The sequence below is a fragment of the Falco peregrinus genome, chromosome 5 (assembly GCF_023634155.1).
Source record: "Falco peregrinus isolate bFalPer1 chromosome 5, bFalPer1.pri, whole genome shotgun sequence".
NCBI lineage: Eukaryota > Metazoa > Chordata > Aves > Falconiformes > Falconidae > Falco > Falco peregrinus.
The window spans coordinates 71,077,971-71,101,989 of NC_073725.1; the positions used below are offsets into that span (position 1 = coordinate 71,077,971).

A 24,019-nucleotide genomic window follows, 5' to 3' on the forward strand; every position below is an offset into this window, starting at 1 on the left:
GACAGCTCAGACACAAACAGGAAGCAAGCACGGAAAAATTACAAGCTCACTCGCAGCCTTGCTAAGTCGGTAATGGGAAAAGGGCCAAACCTGCACAGAGGTGGAGGAGTCAGGGGCACAGTGCAGAGCATCGCTCTCAGCATTTGCTGGGGGAGCCCGACATCCAGGCAGGGCACAGGGGATCAATCCTGCTGGGGAGCAGCACTGGCCAAGTGACCCAGTTAATCCCAGTGCAGAGTGGGACTGGGCACAGGGTGGAGCTGGGTGCCCATGGGGCAATGAAGCAAGGGGAGGGAGCACTCCGCAACCCAACAGCCACGTGAGCTGCACGGCTCCAGGCAACAGGAAGCAGAGAGCAACAGAAAAATATCCAGGCAACATCTGAGTTTAAAGAATTTATTTCCAACAAAAATTTGTACAAAAAGAATAGAGACAAGAGTGGTCATTACAAAAGTGTTCACAGATAGGAAAAAAAAAAATCATCTGAGCAATCCCCAGCAAGCAGAGCGCAGCCACAGCACGGAGGCTAAGGCACGCTTGGCTTTGGTTGTGAGTGGGGAAACAAGCAGCTCCGCAGGCAGGATTGTCTCAGTGAGGGAATGCAAAGGTCCTCAGCACCCAAACTCTGCTCAGGTCACGCTGGAGCAAGTGGGGTCAGCCCCCAGCATGCAGGCTCCAGCGATTCTTGCTCCAACACCCGGCTCACCAGCTCCTACACGGCTGAGTGCCGGTTGCTGCTGTGTCCTCACTGCACTGAGGCCACTGACCCCTCTACGCATGCAGGATCAAGCCCATCCTGAGCAGGACTCCTGGCCCTGAAGGACTCCTTTCAACTCCACATCTCTCACCAGCATTTGTGGCTGCCACCAGCCCTGGACTGGGCTTCCTTCTCTTTTCCTTGGCCACCGGGGAGATGGCAGAGCGACAGCCTCCACAGCCATGTGGCAGCACCGCAGTTTGGGCGGGGGGTGGGGGATTCAGTCCCATCACAGGGGAGGCATCAGCACATTGTGCCAGTTTGGTGCTGACACACAGCAACCAGCTTTCCTGTTCTGGGTAAAGAGCACCAAAAGAATGCCACAGATCACAGATTCCCCCAAGACCTCGGAAACAGCCCATGGAAGCCTTTTGTTTCAGTGGACTAGTTCAAACTGTTCCCCTGAAGGCATCACCAGGCTGGTAGCAAGGATTATTAGCAGCAGACAAAGTCTCTGCTTCATCTGCCCAGAAAGACCTTTGACTTTCTTAGGGAAGTGCGATCCTGGTGAGCCACTGCGGGAGAAGGGCTCCACCTGCATCACCATGGGACACAAAGCCCAGCAATGTTAAATTATTCTCTGCTAATCCTGAGAAATACCTCCAAGCTCCTGTTTTCCATGACAGGAGTTGTCAGAGCACAGCCACTGCAGGAATCTTGGCTCATGCTGAATATCCCGTTTTAACCCCAAAATCTTGGGGCAGTTCTTAACCCTCCGTGTCCTGCCCCATCACACATGGAGCCGCTCCACACCATGGAGTCTCACGTGTTCTACCATGCCCAAGTCCACGCCCAAGTCCACACCATCACACTTAGTGGCAGTCTGTAGGACAGTCACGACAAGAGCAGTTGAGGGCAGTGAGCGGAGCCGGGGTCTCGGTGCCGCAGGGGCTCTGGTCTCACAGCTGCCACGTCCCCATTTCCAGACCGAAGTGCTGTGAGGGTACAAGCTTTCATCCCAAGGGGTCGCCACGCTGTCAACTGCATCCCATGCGCTTCTCTCAACAGGTCATGCAGCGTGGACGGATGTTGTCTGAAGGGGGATTGGGGTCAATCTGCAAAGCCATGTTTAAAGTAAAAAATCTCAGCAGTGGGCACGTACCAGCTGCCTCCACCAGCCCTCCCAGCCCAGGGGAATTTGTTACCTCTGAATACAGCGGAGGTGGTCGGAAGCGAAACTCCTGGATGTAGGCAAAAAAGGGACCTTCTAGGATGCCACCAAGTTCACTGCGGCACGGTGGAGCCAGGCTCTGCTCAGCCTCCGGGCTGGACACGACCGCAGAGTATTCAGGGGGAGCTGAAGAGAGAAGAGAACCATCAGGGAACACAAATACTCTGCGTTCATGGGAGACACACAGGTAAAAGGGCTTCAAACCCACTATTTCCCAAACCCTCCCAGCTCCCTGGAGAAGGAACCCAGGAGATGCAGCACCACAAGCAAAAATTGAGTCAAAACTACAAAAGCTGGTTCTGGAGCAAGAAGCACTGTTGGCAATATGCTCTGACCCTTGCTACCCAGCACAGGATGGCCAGGGGGTTTTGAAGCACCCAGAAAGACTCCCGGGAGAGGGAGATGCTTACCCTCTGCCTGCTCTGGGATGGAGCTCAGCCAGTCCAGGTTGACGCTGTACTGGCTGCTGACGCTGGATGTGCGGCTGCCGAACGGATGCAGCGGGATGGTGCCGATGACAAGCGGCAGTTCAAGGAGCAGCTTGGACGTCCCAGGAATATCCACACAAACCTGTAGGAACAGGAGACAGCAGGAAAGCTTAGCTGCTGGGGTTTTCCCAGTCCGGAGGGGCAGGTATCTCCCCAGAGCAGTGGCCTCAGCTGGCCAGGAGAGAATTCCTGCAGTGGGATGCAGAGGGAGATGCAAGTGGTCCTGCATGAGCCCTTGCGCTGTGCATGAGTGGCAACGGGGAGAACCCAAGACCTCATACAAATCACCAGCCCCAAAACGGGCACAAGCACAGCTCTAACGAGGAGAACACTCTACACCGAGCTGAGCCGCCTGCAATGCTCCTCACAATGTCCCTCACCTTCAGAGAATATTCCACCTGGATGATGCGGCACTGGAGGATGGATGGCCCCACCGGTGGGATCTTCAGCGCCCGCCCATGCCACACTTCCCGCTTCCCTGCTGCAATGGAATCACCAACGATGCTGGTCACCACCGACTTCTTCTGCTTCTTCGTGCCCCGAGCAATGAAGGTCTGAGTCTGGATGATGGCCGCCTTGGGCACCACTGCCCGGCTAGTGCAGTTGTCAATCTCAGCAAAGATAGGGATGACCTCACCTACCCAAACAAGACGAACATGTTGGAGGAGGGGAGACAGAGCTCAGATCCTGCCTCAAGGAATTCCTGCATAGGATCACCAAGGGTTGGTCACGCTATCTGGCACCGCAGGCCAAATCCAGCAGGAGTGTGTCCTGCAGAGGCTGCCCACATCAGCTGCATGCACTAAAGCTCTCTGACTGATTTTGTGCCAGAAGTCAAGAGCCCAGCTGACAGTGACCCCACGTGCCCTCCCACTGAGGGCCACCCCACGGCCTGCAGAGGTCCAAGGGCACCGGTATGTCATCTCACCTGGGGTGTAGCCTTTTCGGTCAATCTTGGCGGTCACAGAAACCTGGCCACGATTGCAGTACCAGGCACGAGCAAGTTTCTCCTTAGCACCTGCCTGGGGAGCCTGGAGAAATGGAAATGTAAGTTATTTAGTATGAATGGATGAAACTCAAAGCAAGCACCTCCCTGGCACTGAGAACCTGCCAGGGAGCATCAGCAACTTCTCAAGTATCTGATGCAAGATGCTGTCGCAATGCATTGAAAGTTTCCAAAAACTAAGAGAGACAGATGACCTCTACCCAGTCCAGGTAACACCAGAAGGCACAAGTTACAGGGGGGGCAAATAGTCCCTCTGCAAATCAGGCCTGCATTATAATGCCAGAGGGGAGGCAAACACCTTCCCCATAGGCTTCCCCGAGGTGGAGCCGGGGGAGCTCACCAGCAGCGCAGGCGTGTTGATGTCTATGGGTTCAATCACAGTGAACTCCTTCTTCACTTTCTTCACTGTCGACCAGGGTCTGTGCAGTTTGGCTTTCACCCAGTAGCGCACGCTGCCGTGCTTTCCCTCAAAGGAGGTAGCCAGGGTCCTGTGTGTAAGCAACAAGCAACTTAGAAGGGCTTTGCTGATAGAATCTCTTTTTTGAGGTGCCCCATCCCTGCTCCCAGGATCTGTGGCACACAGCAAGCAGCTCCTCTCCCTCTTTGCATTAAGGCAACAAAAAAATAAAAAAAATACCAACTTACTCAGGGAGCTGGAAAGTGAAGGGGAACTCGTGCCTTCCTGCCTGCAGGACAGTGACTTCACCGTTGTCTGTGGACAAAACAGATTTAAGACTGTTGGCTCCCTCCTGCAAAACTTCCTCTCTGGGCAAATCAGTGGCAGACATGTAGAGTACGCAGCTAGAGAGCAGCACGACGGCATGGGAATATTCCTGCCAGGGTTAAATGGCAGCAAGGCAGCTGTGACAGGACAGCTGCACACCTCCAGTGGGTGACGGGCACCCTCTGCTTTCCACAGGTCTCCAGGCACGCACCACCCAGGGACGCCTCCTCCCAGAGCCGGGCAGCTTCCCTGGGTGGGCTCTGCTTCAGCCTGCACCCACCCTGCACCGTGGCTCAGGAGCGAGAGCCCAGAGATGCCCAATTAAGCCAGTGTGGCCAGCCAAGCCCCCTGTGCCCCCCAGGGTTTGCACCTCCATCCTGTCTGCATTGCACAGAGCCGCTGGGGTTGGAGGGGACCTCTGGGAATCATCCAGTCCAACACCCCCGGATCAAAGCAAGCTCCTGAACCTCCGCAGGGATTTTCCAACACTGCTCCCCTGCCAAGGAGCACCCACAGCAAAGGGGGAGTCTTGTGTGGGGCCAGTCCCTAAACGGGGTACCCTGACCAGCAGCAGGGTCCAGCTGTGCACCCCAGGACCCCGAGGAGGGACTCGGCATTTGCAGTGTATGCAGGGGACCTGTGTACCCAGTCCCCAGAGAGTCCAGACCCCAAGGCACCCCATGCACCCAGATTTCGGCTGGCTGGGGTGTCATGCACTCAGCAGCTGGGATGTCCCAAGCACCCAGATTTCAGCTGGCTGGGGTGTTGTGCACCCAGATTTTGGCTGGCCGAGGTGTCCCAGGCACCCAGCCGGGGTGCCCCCGGCAGCCCCCCGCCCCCGTTACTTCGGCCGCGGGGTGTCGCGCCCGCCGCTCCGCTCTCCGAGCGCCCCGGGGTGCCTCCCCCGGAGCCGCCGCCCCGCTGGGGTGCTGGGTGCCCTACCTGGGGGTGCCAGCAACGTGTCGCGGTGGCTGAGAAACTCCACCTGGTCGCTGTAGCTCTGCGTGTAGGCGGTGCTGGAGCCGGCGCTGCGGGACTCGCTCCAGTGGACGCGGGCAGCGCCCATCGCCCGCAGCCTCAGGGCTCCCAGCCGCGCCGCCGCCGCCAGCTCCAGCACCACGCGGCCCGCCACCGCCTGCCCGGGGCTGAAGGCGGCCGGGGCATCCCCCCCCGTCCCCTCCAGCACGATGGAAAAGCGTTTGAGCCGATCGAAGAGCATGGCGACAGCCCGGCCCGGCGCAGCGCGGCCCTGCCGCCCCCCGCCTGCTTTAAGTGCCCGGCGCGCCCGGGGGCGGCCCCGGCGGGGCGGGACGGGACGGGACGGGGCGGCCCCGCCAGGCCCTGCAAAACAAGGCAGGGAGCATGTGCGGGCCGCCCCCCCGGCGGCGTGGGGCTCTCGTGGGGGGCGTGGGAGGGGGGATGTTGGGCCCTGGGGCGGTGGGTCGCGTCCCAGCGCGGTTGCCTAGCGCCTCCGGCTGCCCACAGACCCCGATCCCGCACCGAGGGACCCCGATGGGTGTAGGGGCAGCGGCAGCCCACGGGAACGTGTGGGGAGTGGGGTGGTTCACAGGGCTGAGCACTGCCGTGGATAACCCCCTGGCTGATGCGGTGGTGCACAAGGCCCCCCAAAACCCCCTCCAGCTCCCATCCCTCGGTCCCATCCCATCCACCGACTCCGTGTTCCAGAAGTGTTCCCAGGGTCGCAGCCAGCGGCTGTGCCAGGGGAGTTTCTTGCTCGGAGCATCAGCAACTTTCGCTCCAGGCCCGCATCCTTCCTTTCCCAAGAGCCATTCCCAGCACTCGGAACAGGCTGCAACTGGATCTGGGCTCCGGGCGTGGTGTGGCCGGGCCAACTGGCAATGAAGGGAAAACTGGCCTGGGCCATCCTTTATTTCTAAGAAATCCAGAACTGGCTCTTGTTCAGCTTGTGCAATTACAGAGTGAGCAACACATCTTCCCTGCGCTCTTTCTTTAACCAGGCGAGTGCTGCTTTTCTACCAGCCTGTACTGGGGTTTGCGTAGTGCCGCCCCAAAACCCAACAAATTACACCTGCGTGTAAGTACGGAGTAGGGACTCGCTCTGTTGGTGTCATCTGCTGCTGCCGGTGCTCATCAGGGTAAAAGCACGCAGGCTGAGCACTGGCGATTCTCTGGGTGGGCATCAGCATCAGCAGTGCCCTGAGATGTTGTAAAAGGATGGAGATAGGGGTCTACATCCCCCCCAAAAGGTTAATGCAGCTTTAGAAACTTCCACTTTAATAATGATTTCACATTTGCAGAGCACCGGAGCTCTCCACCCTAGGCACGGGCTGGGGATAAGACAAAACAGGCATTAAAAATGTTACTCAGCATTTGACTGCCGAAGTTTTGAGGATTTTCAAGTTGCTCCGAGCCATGCTGGGCAGGACCTGCTGTGCTGAATAGGGTTGATCTCAGCCACGGAAAATGAGCTGGGCTGAAGCCTTGCAAAGCTTTAGCTGTCTCCAAAGCCTAACTGGAATTGTCTGTCTCCCTCCCCAAGGGAAGCGGACCATGTTTTGTTTTATGTGCACGACCATTTTCTGCCACAAGCAAACATGAATCATAGCAGGCTGTAAAGGGAGAGGGAAAGAGGGAAGGAAGGCACATCACAGCAGGAGATAACGGGTGACGCCAACCCTGGGAAGGTGCCTGGTGTCCCCACTGTGATGCACAGTGACATTAGAGGTGGTGGGGCTCAGAGGGGCTGGAGCCTTGGCCTGGCTGAGGCAGCTCCATCCCGCGGTTGGCATCTTCCTCCTCCCGCTGTCAGCACACACCCCTCAGCCCATGACTCAGCCTTCGCCCACGGGATGAGCATCTCTGCAAACTTCCCTCCCGTGTCAGCCGCACGAGATACCCACAGCTACCCCTCATTGCCTCCACGTGGGGTGGGAAGTCCCTCTCTGACATCCTTGGGACCCCAGCGCTGGGACAGGGTCTCTCCTCTCTCCCAGGATCTCCAGGTGCAGGGGCTGTGGGACCACAGCCAAGGGCTTTCCATTCAAGAATGCTCCTGGGTGCCCAAATCCAACTAAAACCCAGACCAGGCTCGGTGCCGGAAGGATCTCCAACTCTTCAGCCCCACCTACAGTCTGGCCAGTCTTAAGCTGGTCCCAGCAGGAGCTGACACCCTGCCCAGCTCACAAGGGGCTTCTCCTTTCCTGACCCGCTGCTTGGAACTTGGTGGCTTCTTCCCACTGACCCTGGAGCCACACGAGGGTCCCTGGAAAGCCAGAGACAGGGGAACGCAGCAGATAAAAAGGTGAGTCAGCAGCTCTACCCTGCCCCAATATGCGACAAGCTGGACAATGCAGAGCCTTGCCACAAGTGCATACTCCCAGCTTAAGGAATAAGCTCTGTCCCTCCTGGATTTGCCAGTGTTGCCTGTGCAGAAGGACTAAGGTGCTGATCGAGGGCCACCCCACGACCGAATAAGAGCCCTGATGTGCTCTTAGCACAGGTGCCGTAACTCTCCTCAGTGTCTCCATGGAAATAAAATGGCTTCTAGATGTTTGCCTCTCACTGGGGCAGGATCTACACCTCTGGGAAGTGCTGCAGGATCCTTGGACAGAAAAGAGCACTGCACAAAAGTAACATACGTTTCTGAGGGCTCTCTCACATCACCTCATGTAAAAGAGTCCGGGGCTTTCCTTGCCTTTGCGCATTAAACCACTGTCTTCTCTCTTCCTGCTCCCTACCAAAGATGATTACACAATACACATTGAGTGGCCCTGCCATGCAGTCAGAACATCTTTCTTTCACCCTTTTTCTTGTCTCACAGCGCAGCACCCCGGGTGCCGGTGCTTGCCACGCTGCCAGGAAACTGCAGATAAACTCGCAGCTCAGGGGAAAGCAGAAGAGAGAGCTCTTATCGCTGTGAGCTTCCCTCCTCTGCACTGCCTTGTTACCATGGCAAAACCTGCATTTTTGAAGCACCAGGCAGACACGTTGATCTCATCGAGAAGCAACAAGAAGGGAGCAGTCACAGGGACCTTTGGATGATGGCACATTTTCAGCAGCCTCTCACCAGCTGACATCAGGAAGGTCCTCATGCTGCTGCCGGGGACAGAGCGGGACCCAGCGGGATCCAAAGGAAGTGATTTTGGCTGCAGAACAGCATCCTTCACAGCCCACAGCCTTTGCTCCCTTAAACACTCCTGTGATCACATGCCCATGTCCCTCTCACAAAGCAGAAAAGGAATCCTCATGTACGGACCGAGACAATAAAATCCCAGCCCACAAGTTCTGGGAGGCTCTCTGCTCCCCACGTAGCCCAGTTCAGCTCTCCCCATGCAGTAAGCGAGGGCCAGAAACCATCAGCTCCAAGGTACCGCAGCGTGGGATGCTGGTGAGGCTGAGCAGCTCACGCAATTCCTCCAGCCCCTGGCCAAGTGCTCTTCTTCAGATGGCTCCAGGGGCTTCCATCACACACAGTCCCAGCAGCAAAATCCAAACCTTGCTCACAGCAGCCTGTGGTTTCCCTACAGACATTCACTGTAGGGATAACGGGGGATAAAATTCACCCCGTAACCTTACAGCTAATGTGGACACCATCCAAACACTGCAGTGACCAAGTGCTCAGGGCTTTCTCTGCTGGGGTTCAGGGCAAGGGCTTGTGCCACACCCTTAATTGTAATCGGTGCACTTAGCACACCGGCAGCTGTGAAGGGGCCATCCTTAGGCACGGCACAGAAAAGCCACTGCTAAAGGACAGAAACTCCAGAGTAATGTAGGTGTTTGGAGCAGCTGGCAAGGTACAGTCATGCAGAAATAGAGAATATGACCCCCCAGTGCAGTCCAGAGACAAGAACACCTCCAGGAAGGCAACTCACATCCTCTTTCCATCCATCACTCCAGTTTCTTCCTGCAACCTCTACATTTGCCAGCTAGGGGTAGCACCGCTTTCTGGGTTGCGCTTGGCCACTGAGACAAATGCCCTAAGTATGAGCAGAGTCCTACAACCATCTCCAGGGCCAGGCAGCACATAGCACTGTGTCACAGACAATAACAAGGCCATCAAGAGCAAGGAAAAGCCACAGAGCCATGCCTGTAACACTAGCACAGGAGGGGGGGATGAAAGACAGGCACTTTTATAAGGAAGGACAGAGTTAATGAGCAGATGGACAGCTGAGATTTCCCATGTCCCTTGGCTCTGGGTCATTTCATCCCAACCACACAAAGAATTCAAGTGGCTTGTCCTTTTGCAGTAGATCTAAGCAACATGCCAGCTGGACATGCGGTCCCAGCATCAGGAAACCTAAAACAAATATTTACTGAACTGCTAAGTGGTCTTTCCACACTTGTGAACAGACACTTCTATTTGCACTTCCTTGTGCAAACAGAACAAAAGCCACAACTCTTTTGTGCTCAGTGCTCACCAGCCCTGAGCTCTCAGGCAGCCTCCTAGAAACCAGTAGCAGAGAAGCCCTCGGAGAAGGTGAGAAAAAGGTGTCCAAGAGGGACCACCCTGTTTGGGTTGGTAAGCACCAGGGCAGAGGTTCACCCAGAGGGGGATGTCTGCAGCCCAAGGGGGTCCCAACCCAACATCCTGGAGCAGAAGAGCACCCCCATACCCCAGCCTTACCAGGGATGAGCTGGCAGCGGCGGTACAGGAAGGTCTGGTAGGCTGTGTAGTCACGGTAGATGATACTGAGCCCCACGCTGCTGCTCTCCAGCCAGTGCACGGCAGCGCAGCCGCGAGCGTACACTTCCAGAGCCCGTAGCTGCAGCGGGCTGCGTAGCTCCAGCTGCACCCGGCCATGCAGCAGCTCCCCACTGCTGTAGGCACCCCACACCTGCCCATCCTCCAGCTCCACTGCCAAGCTCTGCACGCGCCCCAGGGGCTGCATCCCTGCTGGTCCCACTTATCCAGCAGCTCCAGGAGGTCAGTCCCTGCCTGGGCCGAGGGGAGCGGGACAGGCAGCTGTGCAGCCCTCCAGGGAACGGAGGAAAGATCAAAGGCTACACCAAGATCCCCTAATTTATCTCTGCCTCTAACTGGCCTAATCTTCCCCAGGGCTGGACTGAGACCCTGCTTTGCAGTGATGCTTCAGCGTTGACCTCACATGCATGAGGCTGATGCTGTGCTGAGGATGGGCCCGCAGAGACGGGTGACGTGTTTTTAAACTGATCGAGAAATAACGTGACTTCATCTTATCTCTGAGTCACAGACACTGTCGACGTGCTACTGGTACATGCTGGTGGCTCTGTTGGCAGGGAGGGGTGTCACGCACCACCCAACCGTGCTGGCAGATTCCACATAGCTGGGGGAATCGCAGGCAGGCTGTTTGGCCCTCCCAGTTCAAGCATTCCTGGGGCATAGCTGGAAGGTGTGGGAGAGGAGTTTAGAAAATGAAGACCCTTATCCCAAAAGCTAGTTTTACTTTCTGCGTCTGAAGTTGCATCAAAATAAAAAAAAAAAAAAAAAAAAGAAAAGGAAAAGACAGTGAATAATTACAGGGTCCTCCCAGGAACAGCTCTCCCAGCCAGCTGTTCCACCAAAGGGTGCTGTTCACCATCTCCCCCCAACAAACACCACCTCAGGGTCACATAAAAGCAACGGGGCAGATCTGTAGCAGATGCAAGTCCCTGTTACTACACCAAATGATGTCATCTTGGTGTTTGAATCGAGGTGTTTGCAACGTAGCGACGTAAGATACCAATGTGAAGTGCCTGCGTGCATTTGCAAGACTTGAGTACGTGACTTCTTTGAAGTACACATGAGCAAGGACTGTCCCTTTCCTGAGAGACGCAGAGTCAAATCCCAAGAGGAAAGCACGAGGGCTTGTGGGCCCAGCCACTGCTCACACACAAACTGCAGCAGTTGGAAATGGTTTAGTAACCCGCACTCAAATGCTGTAGCGCTGGCTCACAGCAGATGGGAATCAAGCCGATCTGCATCAAAAGGCTGAAAAGAGCTTGTGAAGTGGCAGCTGTGACTTTGCAGCAGCTGACCCTGCTCACTCGGCTGCCTGGGGAGCGGGCTGACCAGCCCACGCTGATCCCTCCTTAAAATACATATATCCCAAAAAGAGTTAGTGCAAGCTCAGCATTCAGGAAACCCATGTAAGTTATCAACTCAACAAAAATACACAGCTCACCTCTAAGAAAACAGCCCACTCATCATAAGCTGGGGAGAGCTACCTCTCTGCCCTACTGTTCACTGACCTTTGGTTTCAGGCCTTGACACCAAAATCCAAACAGATAATAAAGGAATATTTCAGCCCACACACAGCCCCGACAGTGCCTCTCGTTTTGCTTCTGATCTCTTGCCCTTTCTCTGAGCTTCCCCCTACTCCACCTGCTTCCTCCCGCCCCAGCGCCTGCCTAGAGGTGCTCCATGGGTCTTGCGATCCAGAGAGATGTGTCACCCACATCACTGCACTAATCTCCCAGTGTTTGTTCTTGCTGTCACAACACCTTCTTGTGTCCTCATTCAAGTCAAATTGAATTGCTCAAGAAATAAATGTTCCCTGTAATAACACATAGAGGGGCCAAGAGCAGGGCACCAGGATGGTAACATGATGTGTAGGGAGTCCGCAGTGCAGCAAGTTCTGGGTGGTCAGTGAAGAAGGGAGAAGATCACGGTGCGAAGAGCATCTTCCTCCAGGGACAGTATTTTTAAAAGGTTCCAAGGGGGACGCAACTCACTTGGGAGTTTCCCTTTTGGATTTCTGCTGGGACCCCTGGCTTGGACATGAACTTATCTTTCTGTTCAGTCCTGAAGCGATCCTGTGTCCTCCAGGGTAGCTCCAGGTGTGAGCATTTCAACTAAGAAGACAAAATGGCTTTCAGCACACGAGGACAGGGCTGAGGAAGAGGCAGGTGGTTACATGGAACCTGGCAGCCCCAACATCTGAGCGTTGTGCTGCTACCTGAAGGGTCACCCCCTGGGCAGCTGCGGTCTGTGCCTGCCTGCCTCCTCTTTTCTCTGGCAGCTGTACAGCCTTCTCTGCTGGTGGTGCAAAGAGATGTTTACCTTGGCTGGAATCACCTTCCCCCTCCCTCCAATATCCCTTGGCTTAGGGATTTGGTTGCATATCCTTCCTCTCCCTTAAAAGATTTTTCTCATCTACGACTCTGCTCCCCACAGAGCATTTACTTGAGAACTGAAGGCAGACAGGATTTGGTGCATGGCTTATCCCATCTTAGGTAGCCCAAGAGCAACACACCAAAACTGATGATGTCAATGGGGAGGCTATAGCTTTGCTTGGTATAAACCCACTTCCCCAAGCCGCCTTGTGGTAAATCCAAGACTACTAAGGCTATACCTGCTGTAGCATGTCTTCAGAGAGTCGTTGTTTCTGCTGTCTGTGTGGGACCAGCATGGCCTGTGTGGTTGTGACAGAACTTTCATCTGCTGACAGATGGAATTTAAATAAAAATTCAATTCAAGCCAGTAAATTAGGAGGCAACATCAGAAAAGCTTTGTAGTTTGACTTGCAGTAACAGATCTGTGTGTGTTTCCATTAACGAGAGGAAAAGGCAGACTTTGTCATCAGCTGAAAACCTTTGCCTAGGCCGAAAACAATTCTCAGAGCGAAGAAGTAAATCAAGAAATTCACACAACAGTTGCAGGAATATCACTCCATATGCTAGTTATGGAACTCTCCAGAAGTTTGGGGCCAAGGAAAAGCTCAATTCAACTGTGATCTGTTTCACATTTAGTAAAACAAATGCCTTTAAAAACAGAAGTGACCTCTCTCTTAGTTGCAGAATACTGGCCATCAGAACCAGGATGCAACGTCAGAGGAGGATTTTCTTAATGTTTCCCATGACAAGCTCTAACTGCATCCCTTCCTGAGGTTGCATAGGCACAGTTTTTGATCAAAATCCTCTCCTTCATCCCACATACAAATGTAAAACAACTTTTAAAAACAAATGGAGCAAGGGAGAAAGATCAAGCCACTAGTTCTTGTCCCAGAAATCATTCATGCCACCTCAACATGCTAAACAGCACTGCATGATGGCAGTGAATGGCTACAGCTGGCACAGGCATCACAGTGGCAGGCAAGATGTCATCTGGGGAGGTGAAAGTGCCTGAGATTAGAAGCCACTGTGAGATCCAGCAGCAACATGTATAAGCATGTCTGTCCTGCCTGGTTTTGGGGTAACAGTCTCATTTTACAAAAGATGTGCCTTCCTGCCATTTCCAACACAAGATGTCTGGGCTGCCTTCCTTCCCAGAGCAGCAGGCATTGCTGTCCCTTGCACGGAGCTAGGAGAACCTCAGCAGGTTTCATCTGGCACCACAACAGTCTGAGCAACATGGCCTTACTGTGGTAGTTGAAGGGGATGTGGCTCTCACGGTGTCTCTTGCTGTCTGCCGTCACCCTCTGGCTCTGGCGGGGCGGCTGATAAGTGTGACTGCTGTGTTATGCTGAAGAAACAGGAGCCTGAATGCTGATCTCCCAAGCAGATGTTGCTTCGATGTTTCTGAAGTGGCAAGTCAGGCTTCGGTGCAAGGTTCCACCTGTCAGTCTGCAGAACACAAGAGCTGCTTTAACAGAAACAGGCTGTGGCTGAGGAAGGCACCCTACCGCACGGTACACTTTGCATAGCCCAGAGTAGAGTGTTGCCACACAGCGTGGGGAGGGAAGAAGGGACAACAACATCTGCTTTAGGTGCCAGAATAGTGTATGTAAAAGAAGAGAGGGTCTCCACCAGAGAAACACCTGCACAGAAAGCTGGGAACAGACCTCTGGGTAGGAGAGCTTCGTAGTAGTAGCACTTGCCGATGCTTTATTTCTCTCAGGGTCTTCATCGCCTCTGGGGATGGATGAGGCAAACATGTTTGGACGGGCAATAGTTACATGCTCTGGCAAAAGCAAGAGTGAAAGATGTCAGAGCACTCCAGTCTCTGAGCAATTTATAGCTACAGCATCTTCTCCTCATGCACTAGAGCCCAGGAATGAATACAGCTATTTAACCTGCCAGGGAAGCAGAGTGAGGATGAAACAGAGCCTCACAGCGATGACACTGATGCTGAGTACGTAAAAACTGTAAAACATTAAAAACTTAAAATAATATACATATTATAGGAATGCATTATATCTTTAATTATATCACTAAACCCAAGTGATAAAACCTACTGTTCAGCTTGTTATAAACCTCAGCAGTGGACTGTACACGTTGCCTCTGTGTCACAGGCTTACCCTACCTGGATCGCGTACTGGGAAGTGCTCTGACGTCGAGGTGGAGAATCCGATGCAGCCATCCCCCAGCTGCAGGTTCATGCGGTAGATCTGCGAGGCAGCATGTTCCTTGTCATAGACTCTGCAAGATATCAGATATGAGCTGCTTCAACAGCAATGTTCATCAGAAAGAGCAGTTGCTGGGGATGTCTATCAGGTTCCTGCTGATACCTGTGTGTCCTCTTGTCTGGTGCACTGTAGGCATGTTTCTGCTTGCTCACAGCTCCGCTGCTTCTGTGATCCCCAAAATTAATATGAGACACGTGCTGAAGGGGAGCCAACAGAGCTACAGAACAGCCACTTAAAGCATAACCCCTTTGTTTCCCCTCTCTGTCTTTCCATCCATCTGGTTTTCACTTGCACAGATCCCACCCCTTTCAGGACAGGGTTCAACATCAGAATGTGCTGCCCTTTCACCGTGTTTTGGTCCTCCCCAAAGTCATGCTGTTACCTTTTCACTTGGCTTTGCAGGTGGGGTCCATTCACCCTTAAACTGTGCTTGATAAGAAGTGTGGTAATAGGGTGCTCCAGCCTCATCAATAATGGGAACACATCCTGCCAAACAGCCAGAAGGGAAAATGTTATTTGTAAAAACACATTTTACAATAAAAAAAGTGTTACTTCTAAAAATACTCCATTTAACCGTAAAAGGAAATATTAATGATATTGAAGATGCAATATTGAGGCAGCTGCTTTTTCAGCATTTTACTACTGAATCTACTTTGTGTAATGAAACAGCAAAGCAATTAACACCATACTGCAGTAAGGTGAGCTGCAACACTGCAGAACATGGACACAGTGCATCAGCACCGATGTAGCTCTGGTGTGAAAACTGTGGCATCTGAGGATACAGCAAGTACAGAAGACAGCTGGAAAGGCTGCACAGCAAAAGCCTGGCTGGCTTTAGTTAGTGCTGTTAACCTGTGTTACGAGATTCAGATCGATTTACTCAGCTACAAAAAGAGAAAGCAAAATATCCAAATAGTTGTAACAGTGTTAATTGCTCACAGCATGACCCTGAGCCAAGGCACACAACCCCCCAGTGCCCAGGAAGCCTGCGCAGCCCCCCCGAGGACTGCAGGGAAGGTGTGTTGGGGACAGAGCAGGCTGTAAAACAGCTCACCCCTGTGCAAATGCCATGGCCTGGGAGGGGGCTGGATCTCATGTGCTGGGCATGAGGAGGTGTAGATGGATGTAGGGAGCCTTATTTTCTCTCTGTCTCCACAAGGGAAGTTATCCTTCCATTTCTTGGCTGTGGACTGCGGGTGTCTTTGAAGGGGGGTGGGAGGGCAGGGGAAGCTCTGCCTCATCATCGAGGTGAGGATGCGGATGCTGGGGTCTGCATGCATGCGGACATGTGACTTTGGGGGATCAGCCAGGGCAACCGGCTGCAAAAGCCTGTTTGGAAACGTCGAGCGAGTTTTCGAGCAGAATTCCTCACCGCCACCCCAGGACGGGCCTAGCGCCAGCCTCCTGCAGGGCAGCCGGCCGGTGCCGGCCTGTAAACCCCCCAGTGAGGGGGGAACTGGGTGTGAGAAAATGGCTGACAGGCGCTGGCCGGCGCCCAGTGCTTGGTCCCCAGCTGGACGTGGGTCGCCTTCAGGAGGGGAAGGCCCGCGAGGGGCACCGGGATCATCGGCACGGCGTAGGCCGCCATCTACCAGCAAGCGTGAGGCTTCGGGCGAGCTCCAGCAGCCACCAGGCCGCGTTGCCACGGCGACGGCTCCCCGCCTTCCCGGTGAGCCCCGCGCTGTGACATCACATCCCGGAAGCGTTGCTATGGCGGCGGGCGCTCTCAGCGGCCTGGTCGCCGCGCTGGAGACCTACCGCGGCCGCGACCGGGTGGTGAGTGGCGGGGGCGGCCCGGCGGGGCCCTGCTGTACCGGTAGGGCCGGGCCCTCACCGGGCTGTGCCTCCGCAGGTCCGTGCGCTCTGCTATGGCTGTCAGCTGGCGGGCGGGGCGCTGGCCGGGCCGCAGGCCCCTCCGTCCGGGCTGCCCGGGAGCCTCCTGGCCGTGTCGGCCCAGCTGAGCGCCTGCCGCACGGCCTTGCGCCTCTTCGACGACTTCGCTATGCTCAGCTACAGCTGTGGCTACGGGCTGGGCCCTAAGGTGAGCTCAGGGCACGGAGGGCACCGGCAGCCCATCTTGGCCATGCCACAGGTGCCAAGGTGCGTCCCCCGTGCTCCCCGCAGGACGAGGACGGCCTGGTGCGGGGGCTGTCGGTGCTCTGCAACCTGGCCAACCAGCTGTATTACCCCTGCGAGCACGTTGCCTGGGCGGCAGACATTGGCATCATCCACGTCGGCTCTCAGAAGTGGTGGACTCTGAGCATGGTGCTCTGGGCCTCATCCCTGCTCCTGAGTATCCTGCGGTAAGGCTGGCTGGGGTGCCGCAGTCTGCGGTGGGAGGGAGGCAGACAGGGAATGAGCCACGTTCTCTGTAGTCGGGCTAAAATGAAGGACCCTCTTGGCTGCAGGAGGGTGCTCTTCTGCACAGATGCAGTTAATGGTACAGAAAAAAACCCTCCCCTTTGCTGTTGGAGAAATAACTGTTGTCTTGTTTTCAGATCCCTGAGAATCTTGTTTATTTTAAGAAGAAAGCTGGGGCAGCACAAGTGGTATGATTTCTCCTCTTGGCTACACAGCTAATTTAATCCAAATTTATCTGTTTTCATTCGTGAGCTGTCGCTAATAATTATGTTATGAGCTATCACTAATACTACTTTTGCTTTCAACAGTATATCTTTGCCTCTGAGTCGAAAGGAAATGAAAGCCCAAGTGAAGGCTGAAGTTTTGAGCATCATCACAGATGTAGCAGATATCTCCAACGCAATCCATTGGCTACCTCCTGGATTTCTTTGGGCTGGACGGTTTCCTCCATGGTTAGTAGGTCTCCTGGGGACTGTATCTTCCCTGATTGGTATCTACCAAACATCTAGAGGAGGAAATTCTGAAGCTGTATAAAGTGTAATTATGCTTCAAGAGCCCAATTTTACATGGCAAAAATGCCTTTAGTGAGGCAGGGTAATTTCCCTGGGTGTTGGTGATTGAAATTCACGCATCCTGTAATTTGTGCTATAATCAAGACCTATTACAGAGAGGATTGTTTGCGGTTAACAATTTTTATTACTCCTCATCAGAGAAATCTTTCAGGCAAATCCTCTGAAAATCAAGAAATCTCCTAGGACTGGTAAAATAGAGGGGTGGTGGTGGTGGAAAATCACTTCTGTCCTTCCTTTCCATGTCCCAAAAGACAAATGCAACCCTCCAGTCTTCATTATCACTTAAAAGAGCACAAAGTCAGGGTTAGGCAGAGGAACAACCACAGTTCTGTCACATAAAACTTCTAAGGGTCGGATCCTGCGATTCAAGCTCTGGGCTCAGCACTTGGTGCCTCATCTGAACCAGGGAGGTGACGCATAACGAGTTTCTCCATCAGGTATTTTGGCATTTGAGGCCAGAGCAGATCCCCTGAGCGCTAACTGGAGCAAGCGGCTGAGGCAGGTTGCTGGGTTATTTTGTTTGTGACGGTTGTGTTTCTTTAGAATTGAGAGGGGAAAGAAACAGCAACTGTAAGGAGTGCCTTGTGAAGCTTTCTTCTAGTCTGTGTGCCTCATTTAAGGAGAAATACTGTAAGTGGAGACTTCCTGGGTTCTTCACAAAGCAGCACTGCGTCTCCAGCTGTGCCTTTACGGAATGCCACCGGGTGGAGCTCTTCCACCAGGCTCTGGCAGCGGCCAACGGACTTTTTATTTTTTAAAGAAAGTAGCAAATTTGTTAATCGCTTTTCAAAGGATCAGTCAAACCAATGCCAAGATGAATTTACAGTTACATTTCTAGGCGGTGCCAATAATAAACGAGATGAATGCTTCAAAGGTGGCCTTGAGTGATCATTCCTTCTGATAACTAGGCAAATGCTCTTTATCTGCTTCTAGAAAGCTCTAGACAGTGCCTAGGCGACAGAAAACATTTGTGATGCGTTAGCTACAGCTCCCCATCTGTTACCAGCTTTCCTTCTACCACAATAATTCAGAGCCCCTGATTAGCTGTCATGGAAATGCATCTTTTGAAACCAGTTCTGCTTAATCTGCACGGTGCTCGTGCACCCTGCAGCGCAGTATGGCGCACACTGCGTTTCTGGAAGGTTTGACCTCTATTTCTGTTGTCTTTTGTTGGTTTTGGCACAGAAATGGGAAACTATTCCCTGCCTGTGTTCAAAGAGAACAGTGAGGTCTTGATACTCTTTACCCTTTGCCCCATCCTTGCAGTTTATCTGGACCTTTACACTGCTAAGTGCCCCAGAGGATGCCTTCCTGACTGGGCTCTGAATTTGGTGTCAGATTTACAGGTTTTGGTACAACTTGGGAGTGTGGGCAGGCGTTAGACTCTTTGTTTTTTCTCTGCTCACGTCACAGGTCCTGTGCCCGAACAGGCAGAGTGCCCAGATCCTGGTATTTAGGGACAGCTAAAGACTAATTTTTTTAATATATATACATTAAAAAAAAATATATCTGTAAGGGACAGACAGGACTCTTGCCCACTCTCGTCACTCTCTGTGGTGGCTCTTGTTGCAGTTTAGTGGGTTTTTAAAAATTAATTTAATTATTAAGAAATCAGATTATGTCTTTTTTTATTCTTAACCTTGTTAAACCGTTCCTTCAGAACACACTTTCCTGCTGAGCATGGGACAACGTGGCTACAGCGATTTAAAAAAACCCCAACCAAATAGACATGCCTCCAATGCCAAATCAGTAAAACTCTAACCCATGCTTTTTAATTTTAAACTGCAGAAAGGATGCTGTAAACCACTCTAGGCGCATTTGCTTCATCCGCTTCCTCATTAAGCAATTTTAAATTGCAGCCGGTGAAGCACAAAGATAAAGCAAAACCTGGTAATTCAGACTTTTTGAAATGTGTATTTTTCTGTCGCATGGTTTTGGTACCCACTGACACAGTATTTAGGGCTCACCTGTGATGGCTGCTTCTGCCTCTTTTAGGTCTCTTTTTGTCTATTAGGTCTCTTGTCGCTTTTTTTGGGTCTCTTATTTTGGTCTCTTTTTTTAGCGCGCTCTCTTTCTTGTAGCTCTCTCAGCTCAGACCTTGTGTGGGCAGACCCCACCCTCCCAAAATCTGCCTTTTTTTCTCTCCCTTTTTCTGATCTGGCCATCAGCCCAACTCGGCTCCAGCTTTGCTCCATGCAGGAAAGCATGTGCTGAGCAGGGACCTGCTCGGCCGTGACCTCCCTTTGTCAGCAGGCCGTTAGCAGCCGAGCTGCTGACTCCAGCGCGGAGCCCGGGCCCCGTCGGGCGGGGGGGACAGGCCGTGACCAAAGCTGCAGCCGGCCTTTAGCAGCGGCAACCCTCCATTTTGGGCTACTAACTGCCCCAAGCCGTGGTGCTCCTGCCCGGGGGCAGCCGCGCTGCAAAGCGGGGGGACACGCGTGGGGACAGCCACACGAGCACACGCTGCCGCCGGGCAGCGAAGGGTTAAGGGGCGGCGCATGCGCAGCGCCCGGCCCCGGCTCCCTTTCACAGAGTGCGCCGAGGGCGCTGCGGACGCCGATTGGCTGCTCCGCCGCGCTGGGCGGGGCGGGGGGCGGGACTGGGGGCTGAGCGGCCACGCGGCGGCGGCGGGGTGCGGCGGGAGAGCAGGCGGCGAGCGGCGGCCCCGGAGCGAGGTGCGGGACCCGGGAGCGGGGCGCGGGACCCCGGGGCGGAGGTCTGAAGCGGGTGGGTGCGGGCAGCACCGGGAGCACGCATCACCCTCCCGGTACTACGCGGGGCCCGGCCAAGCCGTGCCCTGCACCGGTGTTTGGGCCGGGACCACCCGGTGCCCTGCTGCGGGATGTCCGCCCCGAGCTCCCCTTACCGGCTGGGTACTGAACTCCTGCCGCCGGCTCCTCTCCCGCTGCACCCCCGCTGCTCCCCGGTGACCGCTCTACTGGGTGTTCCGTGCCGACTCTCTGGTTCTCTCTTGCAGAGCAGCCTCACCGCCATGTCTGTCAGCAGTCACGAGAATCGGAAATCCCGCTCGAGCTCCGGCTCCATGAACATCCATCTCTTCCACAAACCAGGCCACGCTGACAGCCTCCTCACCCACCTCAATCTGCTCCGCAAGCGGCACCTCTTCACTGATGTGGTTCTGCGAGCGGGGAGCCAGGCCTTCCACTGCCACCGGGCTGTCCTGGCCTCATGCAGCCGCTACTTTGACGCTATGTTCAGCGGAGGCCTGAAAGAGAGCAGAGATGCTGAGGTCAACTTCCATGATTCCCTCCACCCCGAGGTGCTGGAGCTGCTGCTGGACTATGCCTACTCGGCCCGGGTGCTGATTAACGAGGAGAACGCGGAGTCCTTGCTGGAGGCTGGGGACATGTTGCAATTTCAGGATATTCGGGATGCTTCGGCTGATTTTCTGGAGAAGAATCTCTACCCAGGGAATTGCTTGAACATGCTGCTGCTGTCTGATGCCCACTGCTGCCAGCGGCTGCAGGAGCTGTCCTGGAGGATGGCATTGGCCAACTTCACCTCACTCTGCAAGACTGAAGATTTCCTCCGACTGCCCAAAGACAAGCTGCTGGAGCTGGTGGAGAGCGAGGAGCTGGAGGTAGAGGATGAGACGCTGGTCTATGAAGCTGTTATAGGTTGGATCCGGTACGATTTGCCCCGACGCCATGAAGTTCTGCCAGAGCTGCTGCGCTCTGTCCGCCTGGCCCTTCTGCCCGAGTCCTACCTGCGGAAGCAAGTGGCCTGCGAGAAGCTGGTGACCAGCCACAAGCTGGGGGAGGAGATCGTGGCTGATGCTGTACGATGCAAAATGAAGATCCTGCAAAACGACGGCCTTGTGACAGGGTGCTGTGCCCGACCCCGCAAGGTCAGCCAGGCCCTGCTGTTGCTCGGTGGCCAGACCTTCATGTGCGACAAGATCTATATGCTGGATCATAAAACCAGTGAGATCATTCCTCATGCCGACATCCCAAGCCCTCGTAAAGAGTGCAGTGCCTGTGCTATTGGGTGCAAAGTGTACATCACCGGCGGCAAAGGCTCCGAGAACAGCGCTTCCAAAGATGTCTGGGTTTATGACACCCTCCATGATGAGTGGGCAAAAGCTGCTCCCATGCTGGTGGCACGGTTTGGCCATGGCTCTGCTGAGCTGGACCACAGTCTGTACGTGGTGGGGGGTCACACAGCAGTGAGTGGTGCCTTCCCGGCCTCTCCTTCCGTCTCGCTCAAGCAAGTCGAACACTATGACCCGCAGCTGGATAAATGGTCCTTGGTGGCTCCTCTCCGAGAAGGTGTAAGCAACGCCGCTGTGGTGGGAGCCAAGATGAAGCTGTTTGTTTTCGGTGGCACCAGCGCCAACCAGGAGAAGCTGCCCAAGGTGCAGTGCTTTGACCCCTGCCAGAATCGCTGGACGGTGCCTGCCAGTTGCCCCCAGCCTTGGCGGTACACGGCTGCCGCCGTGGTGGGCAGCCACATCATCATCATTGGGGGGGACACGGAGTTCTCTGCCAGCTCCGCTTACCGTTTCCACAGTGATACCTACCAGTGGTCCAAATTTGGGGATGTCACTGCTAAGCGCATCAGCTGCCGCGCTGTTACATCGGGTAACAGACTGTACGTGGTGGGGGGCTACTGCGGGGCTCAGCGCTGCAAAACACTGGACTGTTACGACCCATCATCCGACACTTGGAGCAGCATCACAACAGTGCCTTACTCCCTCATCCCCACCGCCTTCGTCAGCACCTGGAAGTACCTGTCTGCCTGAGTTGCAGTGTGATGAAGAACCTGAAGGTAAATAGTTGCAGATCAGCCCAGAGCTTCTCTGTAGAACTTTGTGCTGTGCAAGGGTTAAACCCTGAGGGGCAGATGTACGTGGATCCGGACTAGAGTTGTCCTAGAGAACAGCTTTGTGTGAGCATCAGCTCCAGAAACGTGTTTCTAGGCTGGTAGTTTAGGATCTAAAAACCCTGCAGAAGAGAGAATGTCTCTTTAGGTGCTGAAATGCTGTGGGGAGAAGATTAGTATAAATAACAAGACACTTAACCTGGCATCCTAGCCTTTCCACTGAGTCTTGGCCTGTGCAAAGATTTTGGGGAATGCTCTTTGCGAGGAGGATTGGGGTGTCGTCGCTGGTACAGCAAGCTCGTGGAGTCAATCGTTATGTTAAGAGGCAGGCTGTCTGCAGGAGCTGGGATAGACCGCGCGGTGCCACTGGGGCCCGGCTGCTGCATTTAGCACAGCCTCCTCCTCCTGGTGCCACGGTTAATCTGCTAGTGGCACCCAAATGTCTTGTGGGACGCAAGGGCTGTGAGCTGGTGCCAGAAGAAGATTATAGCTGGGATTTAGTCCCAGAATGGTTGGTAATTGCGTTTGTAAGACAAGCTCTGTCTACATATAAACACAGGGTTTCTCCATTTCTAATTATTCTCTGGTGTCCCTTTCATGCCATTTCTTTCCTGCTACACAGTGATTAACTTGTTAAAAATGTGCAACTGGAATTAAACCTTTCTAAAGGCTCTTGGCAGAAAAGATGCTGGTGAGTCCCAGGTCGCTGCAGGTTTTTTTCTTTTCCCCTTGCAAGAGATGTACTGCCCAAATGAACTTGTTTAACTTAATAAAATACCCAGTCAGTGATACTTATAGAAAATTCCTGTATGTAGAGGGAAATAAGCAGCCGTCACTCCACTAGAACAGCGTTCTCTGTTGGTTTCGAGGCATGAGGAGTGTTGTCAGGTTTGCTGCACACTGGTCTCACAATACTCTCTTCTGCAATACAGGTGTCACACCTGATTTTGCCGGTGTCTTGCTTCACTTCACCGGGGATCCAGACTGAAGACATGAGCAGGAGAAGCGAGTGGCTCCTCCTACTTAGCAAGTCTGTGAACTGGATGCCAGCCCTTCTGTGGATCTGATTAGCATCAGCAGGGCTCAAGGCAACACAGCTTTGGCTTTGAACTGCTTCTGTAAATCCCCTTCGTTCAGGACCAGTTACGGGACAAGCACGGAGGGACCTCCTTGGGCTGGTGGCTTGTGCTGTCCCTTGAGACTGCAAAAGGTTTCCAAGTTTTCTCCTGACTCATGTGATCTCGGAACAGGAACCAGAAGAATATTTTAAGTGATATTTACTAGACAGGACGAAGGAAGCTCCTAAGTAACAGGCAGCACCAGAGGCAGTTGCCTGAAATGTCTTAACATGTGACAGTACTTTGCCTGTGGGCTGGTTCTGTACTTTTTTTTTTTTTTTTTTTTAATATATATACAGCAGTTGTGTTTGTTACTCAGCCTGGAGCTGCTTTAATAAATCTGAATAAAATCCCGTGTGTCCCTTGCCTGCTCCGTATACTTAAGCTGCAAGTTTCCCAGGCCATACTTGTTTAGCAAAAGAGAGAAGCACATTCCCTGCTTCAGACCATATCTTCCTCAACTGTCAAGGGCTCAGATCTTCCTATATCTTTGTAAAATGTGACTTAGGAAAGCTCAGGACTTGTACTGCCTTCTAGCTTTGAAGGACCCACAAATCTGTTTGAAACTCCAAAGATTAAGCTATTCTCTGCCTTTGCCTGGTCATTGTCCATGGAGTTGGTTTTCCTCACTGCCAAAAAGACCGGAGGAAAGTGCTGCCACTTCTCTCCCCAAGAGAGCCCTGGGCCCTGCTGCAGG

At 53.8% G+C, this 24,019-nt stretch overlaps 4 protein-coding genes across 6 annotated transcripts; 2 read left to right on the forward strand and 2 right to left on the reverse strand.

Annotated features, from left to right (window-relative positions):
- Positions 1–382: 382 nt before the first annotated feature.
- ARRDC2 (arrestin domain containing 2) lies at positions 383–10,258 on the reverse strand. Of its 2 annotated transcripts, none has more exons than XM_005244133.4 (8): positions 9,752–10,258; positions 4,068–4,134; positions 3,763–3,910; positions 3,345–3,447; positions 2,797–3,053; positions 2,339–2,498; positions 1,903–2,054; positions 383–1,812 (listed from the first exon to the last, which is right to left on the reverse strand). In XM_005244133.4, the coding sequence occupies exons 1-8, from the start codon at positions 10,014–10,016 to the stop codon at positions 1,759–1,761; spliced, it is 1,206 nt and encodes a 401-aa protein (XP_005244190.1). In that variant the 5' UTR covers positions 10,017–10,258; the 3' UTR covers positions 383–1,758. The 2 variants fall into 2 exon arrangements, with proteins under 2 accessions (XP_005244190.1, XP_055662001.1); XM_055806026.1 differs by lacking the exon at positions 9,752–10,258 and adding an exon at positions 5,089–5,409.
- Positions 10,259–10,383: 125 nt separating this feature from the next.
- Positions 10,384–16,083, reverse strand: SAXO5 (stabilizer of axonemal microtubules 5). Its single transcript, XM_055806027.1, is given in 11 exon segments — positions 10,384–10,577; positions 11,767–11,937; positions 12,438–12,523; positions 13,445–13,529; positions 13,531–13,647; positions 13,866–13,984; positions 14,327–14,442; positions 14,532–14,626; positions 14,812–14,915; positions 15,484–15,828; positions 15,831–16,083. Coding segments are annotated over 11 exon segments (1,491 nt in total). The 5' UTR covers positions 16,018–16,083; the 3' UTR covers positions 10,384–10,511.
- Positions 16,084–16,130: 47 nt separating this feature from the next.
- On the forward strand, positions 16,131–20,450 carry PEX11G (peroxisomal biogenesis factor 11 gamma). 2 transcript variants are annotated; one of them, XM_055806166.1, is made up of 6 exons: positions 16,131–16,205; positions 16,282–16,470; positions 16,554–16,732; positions 16,928–16,978; positions 17,099–17,242; positions 20,340–20,450. In XM_055806166.1, coding segments are annotated over exons 1-6 (630 nt in total). In that variant the 5' UTR covers positions 16,131–16,139; the 3' UTR covers positions 20,341–20,450. The 2 variants fall into 2 exon arrangements, with proteins under 2 accessions (XP_055662141.1, XP_055662140.1); XM_055806165.1 differs by lacking the exon at positions 20,340–20,450 and having other exon boundaries at positions 17,099–18,235.
- LOC101914894 (ectoderm-neural cortex protein 1-like) lies at positions 18,956–23,688 on the forward strand. Its single transcript, XM_055806164.1, has 3 exons — positions 18,956–20,037; positions 20,340–22,150; positions 23,137–23,688. The coding sequence occupies exons 1-2, from the start codon at positions 19,861–19,863 to the stop codon at positions 22,122–22,124; spliced, it is 1,962 nt and encodes a 653-aa protein (XP_055662139.1). The 5' UTR covers positions 18,956–19,860; the 3' UTR covers positions 22,125–22,150; positions 23,137–23,688.
- The last annotated feature ends 331 nt before the right edge of the window (positions 23,689–24,019 follow it).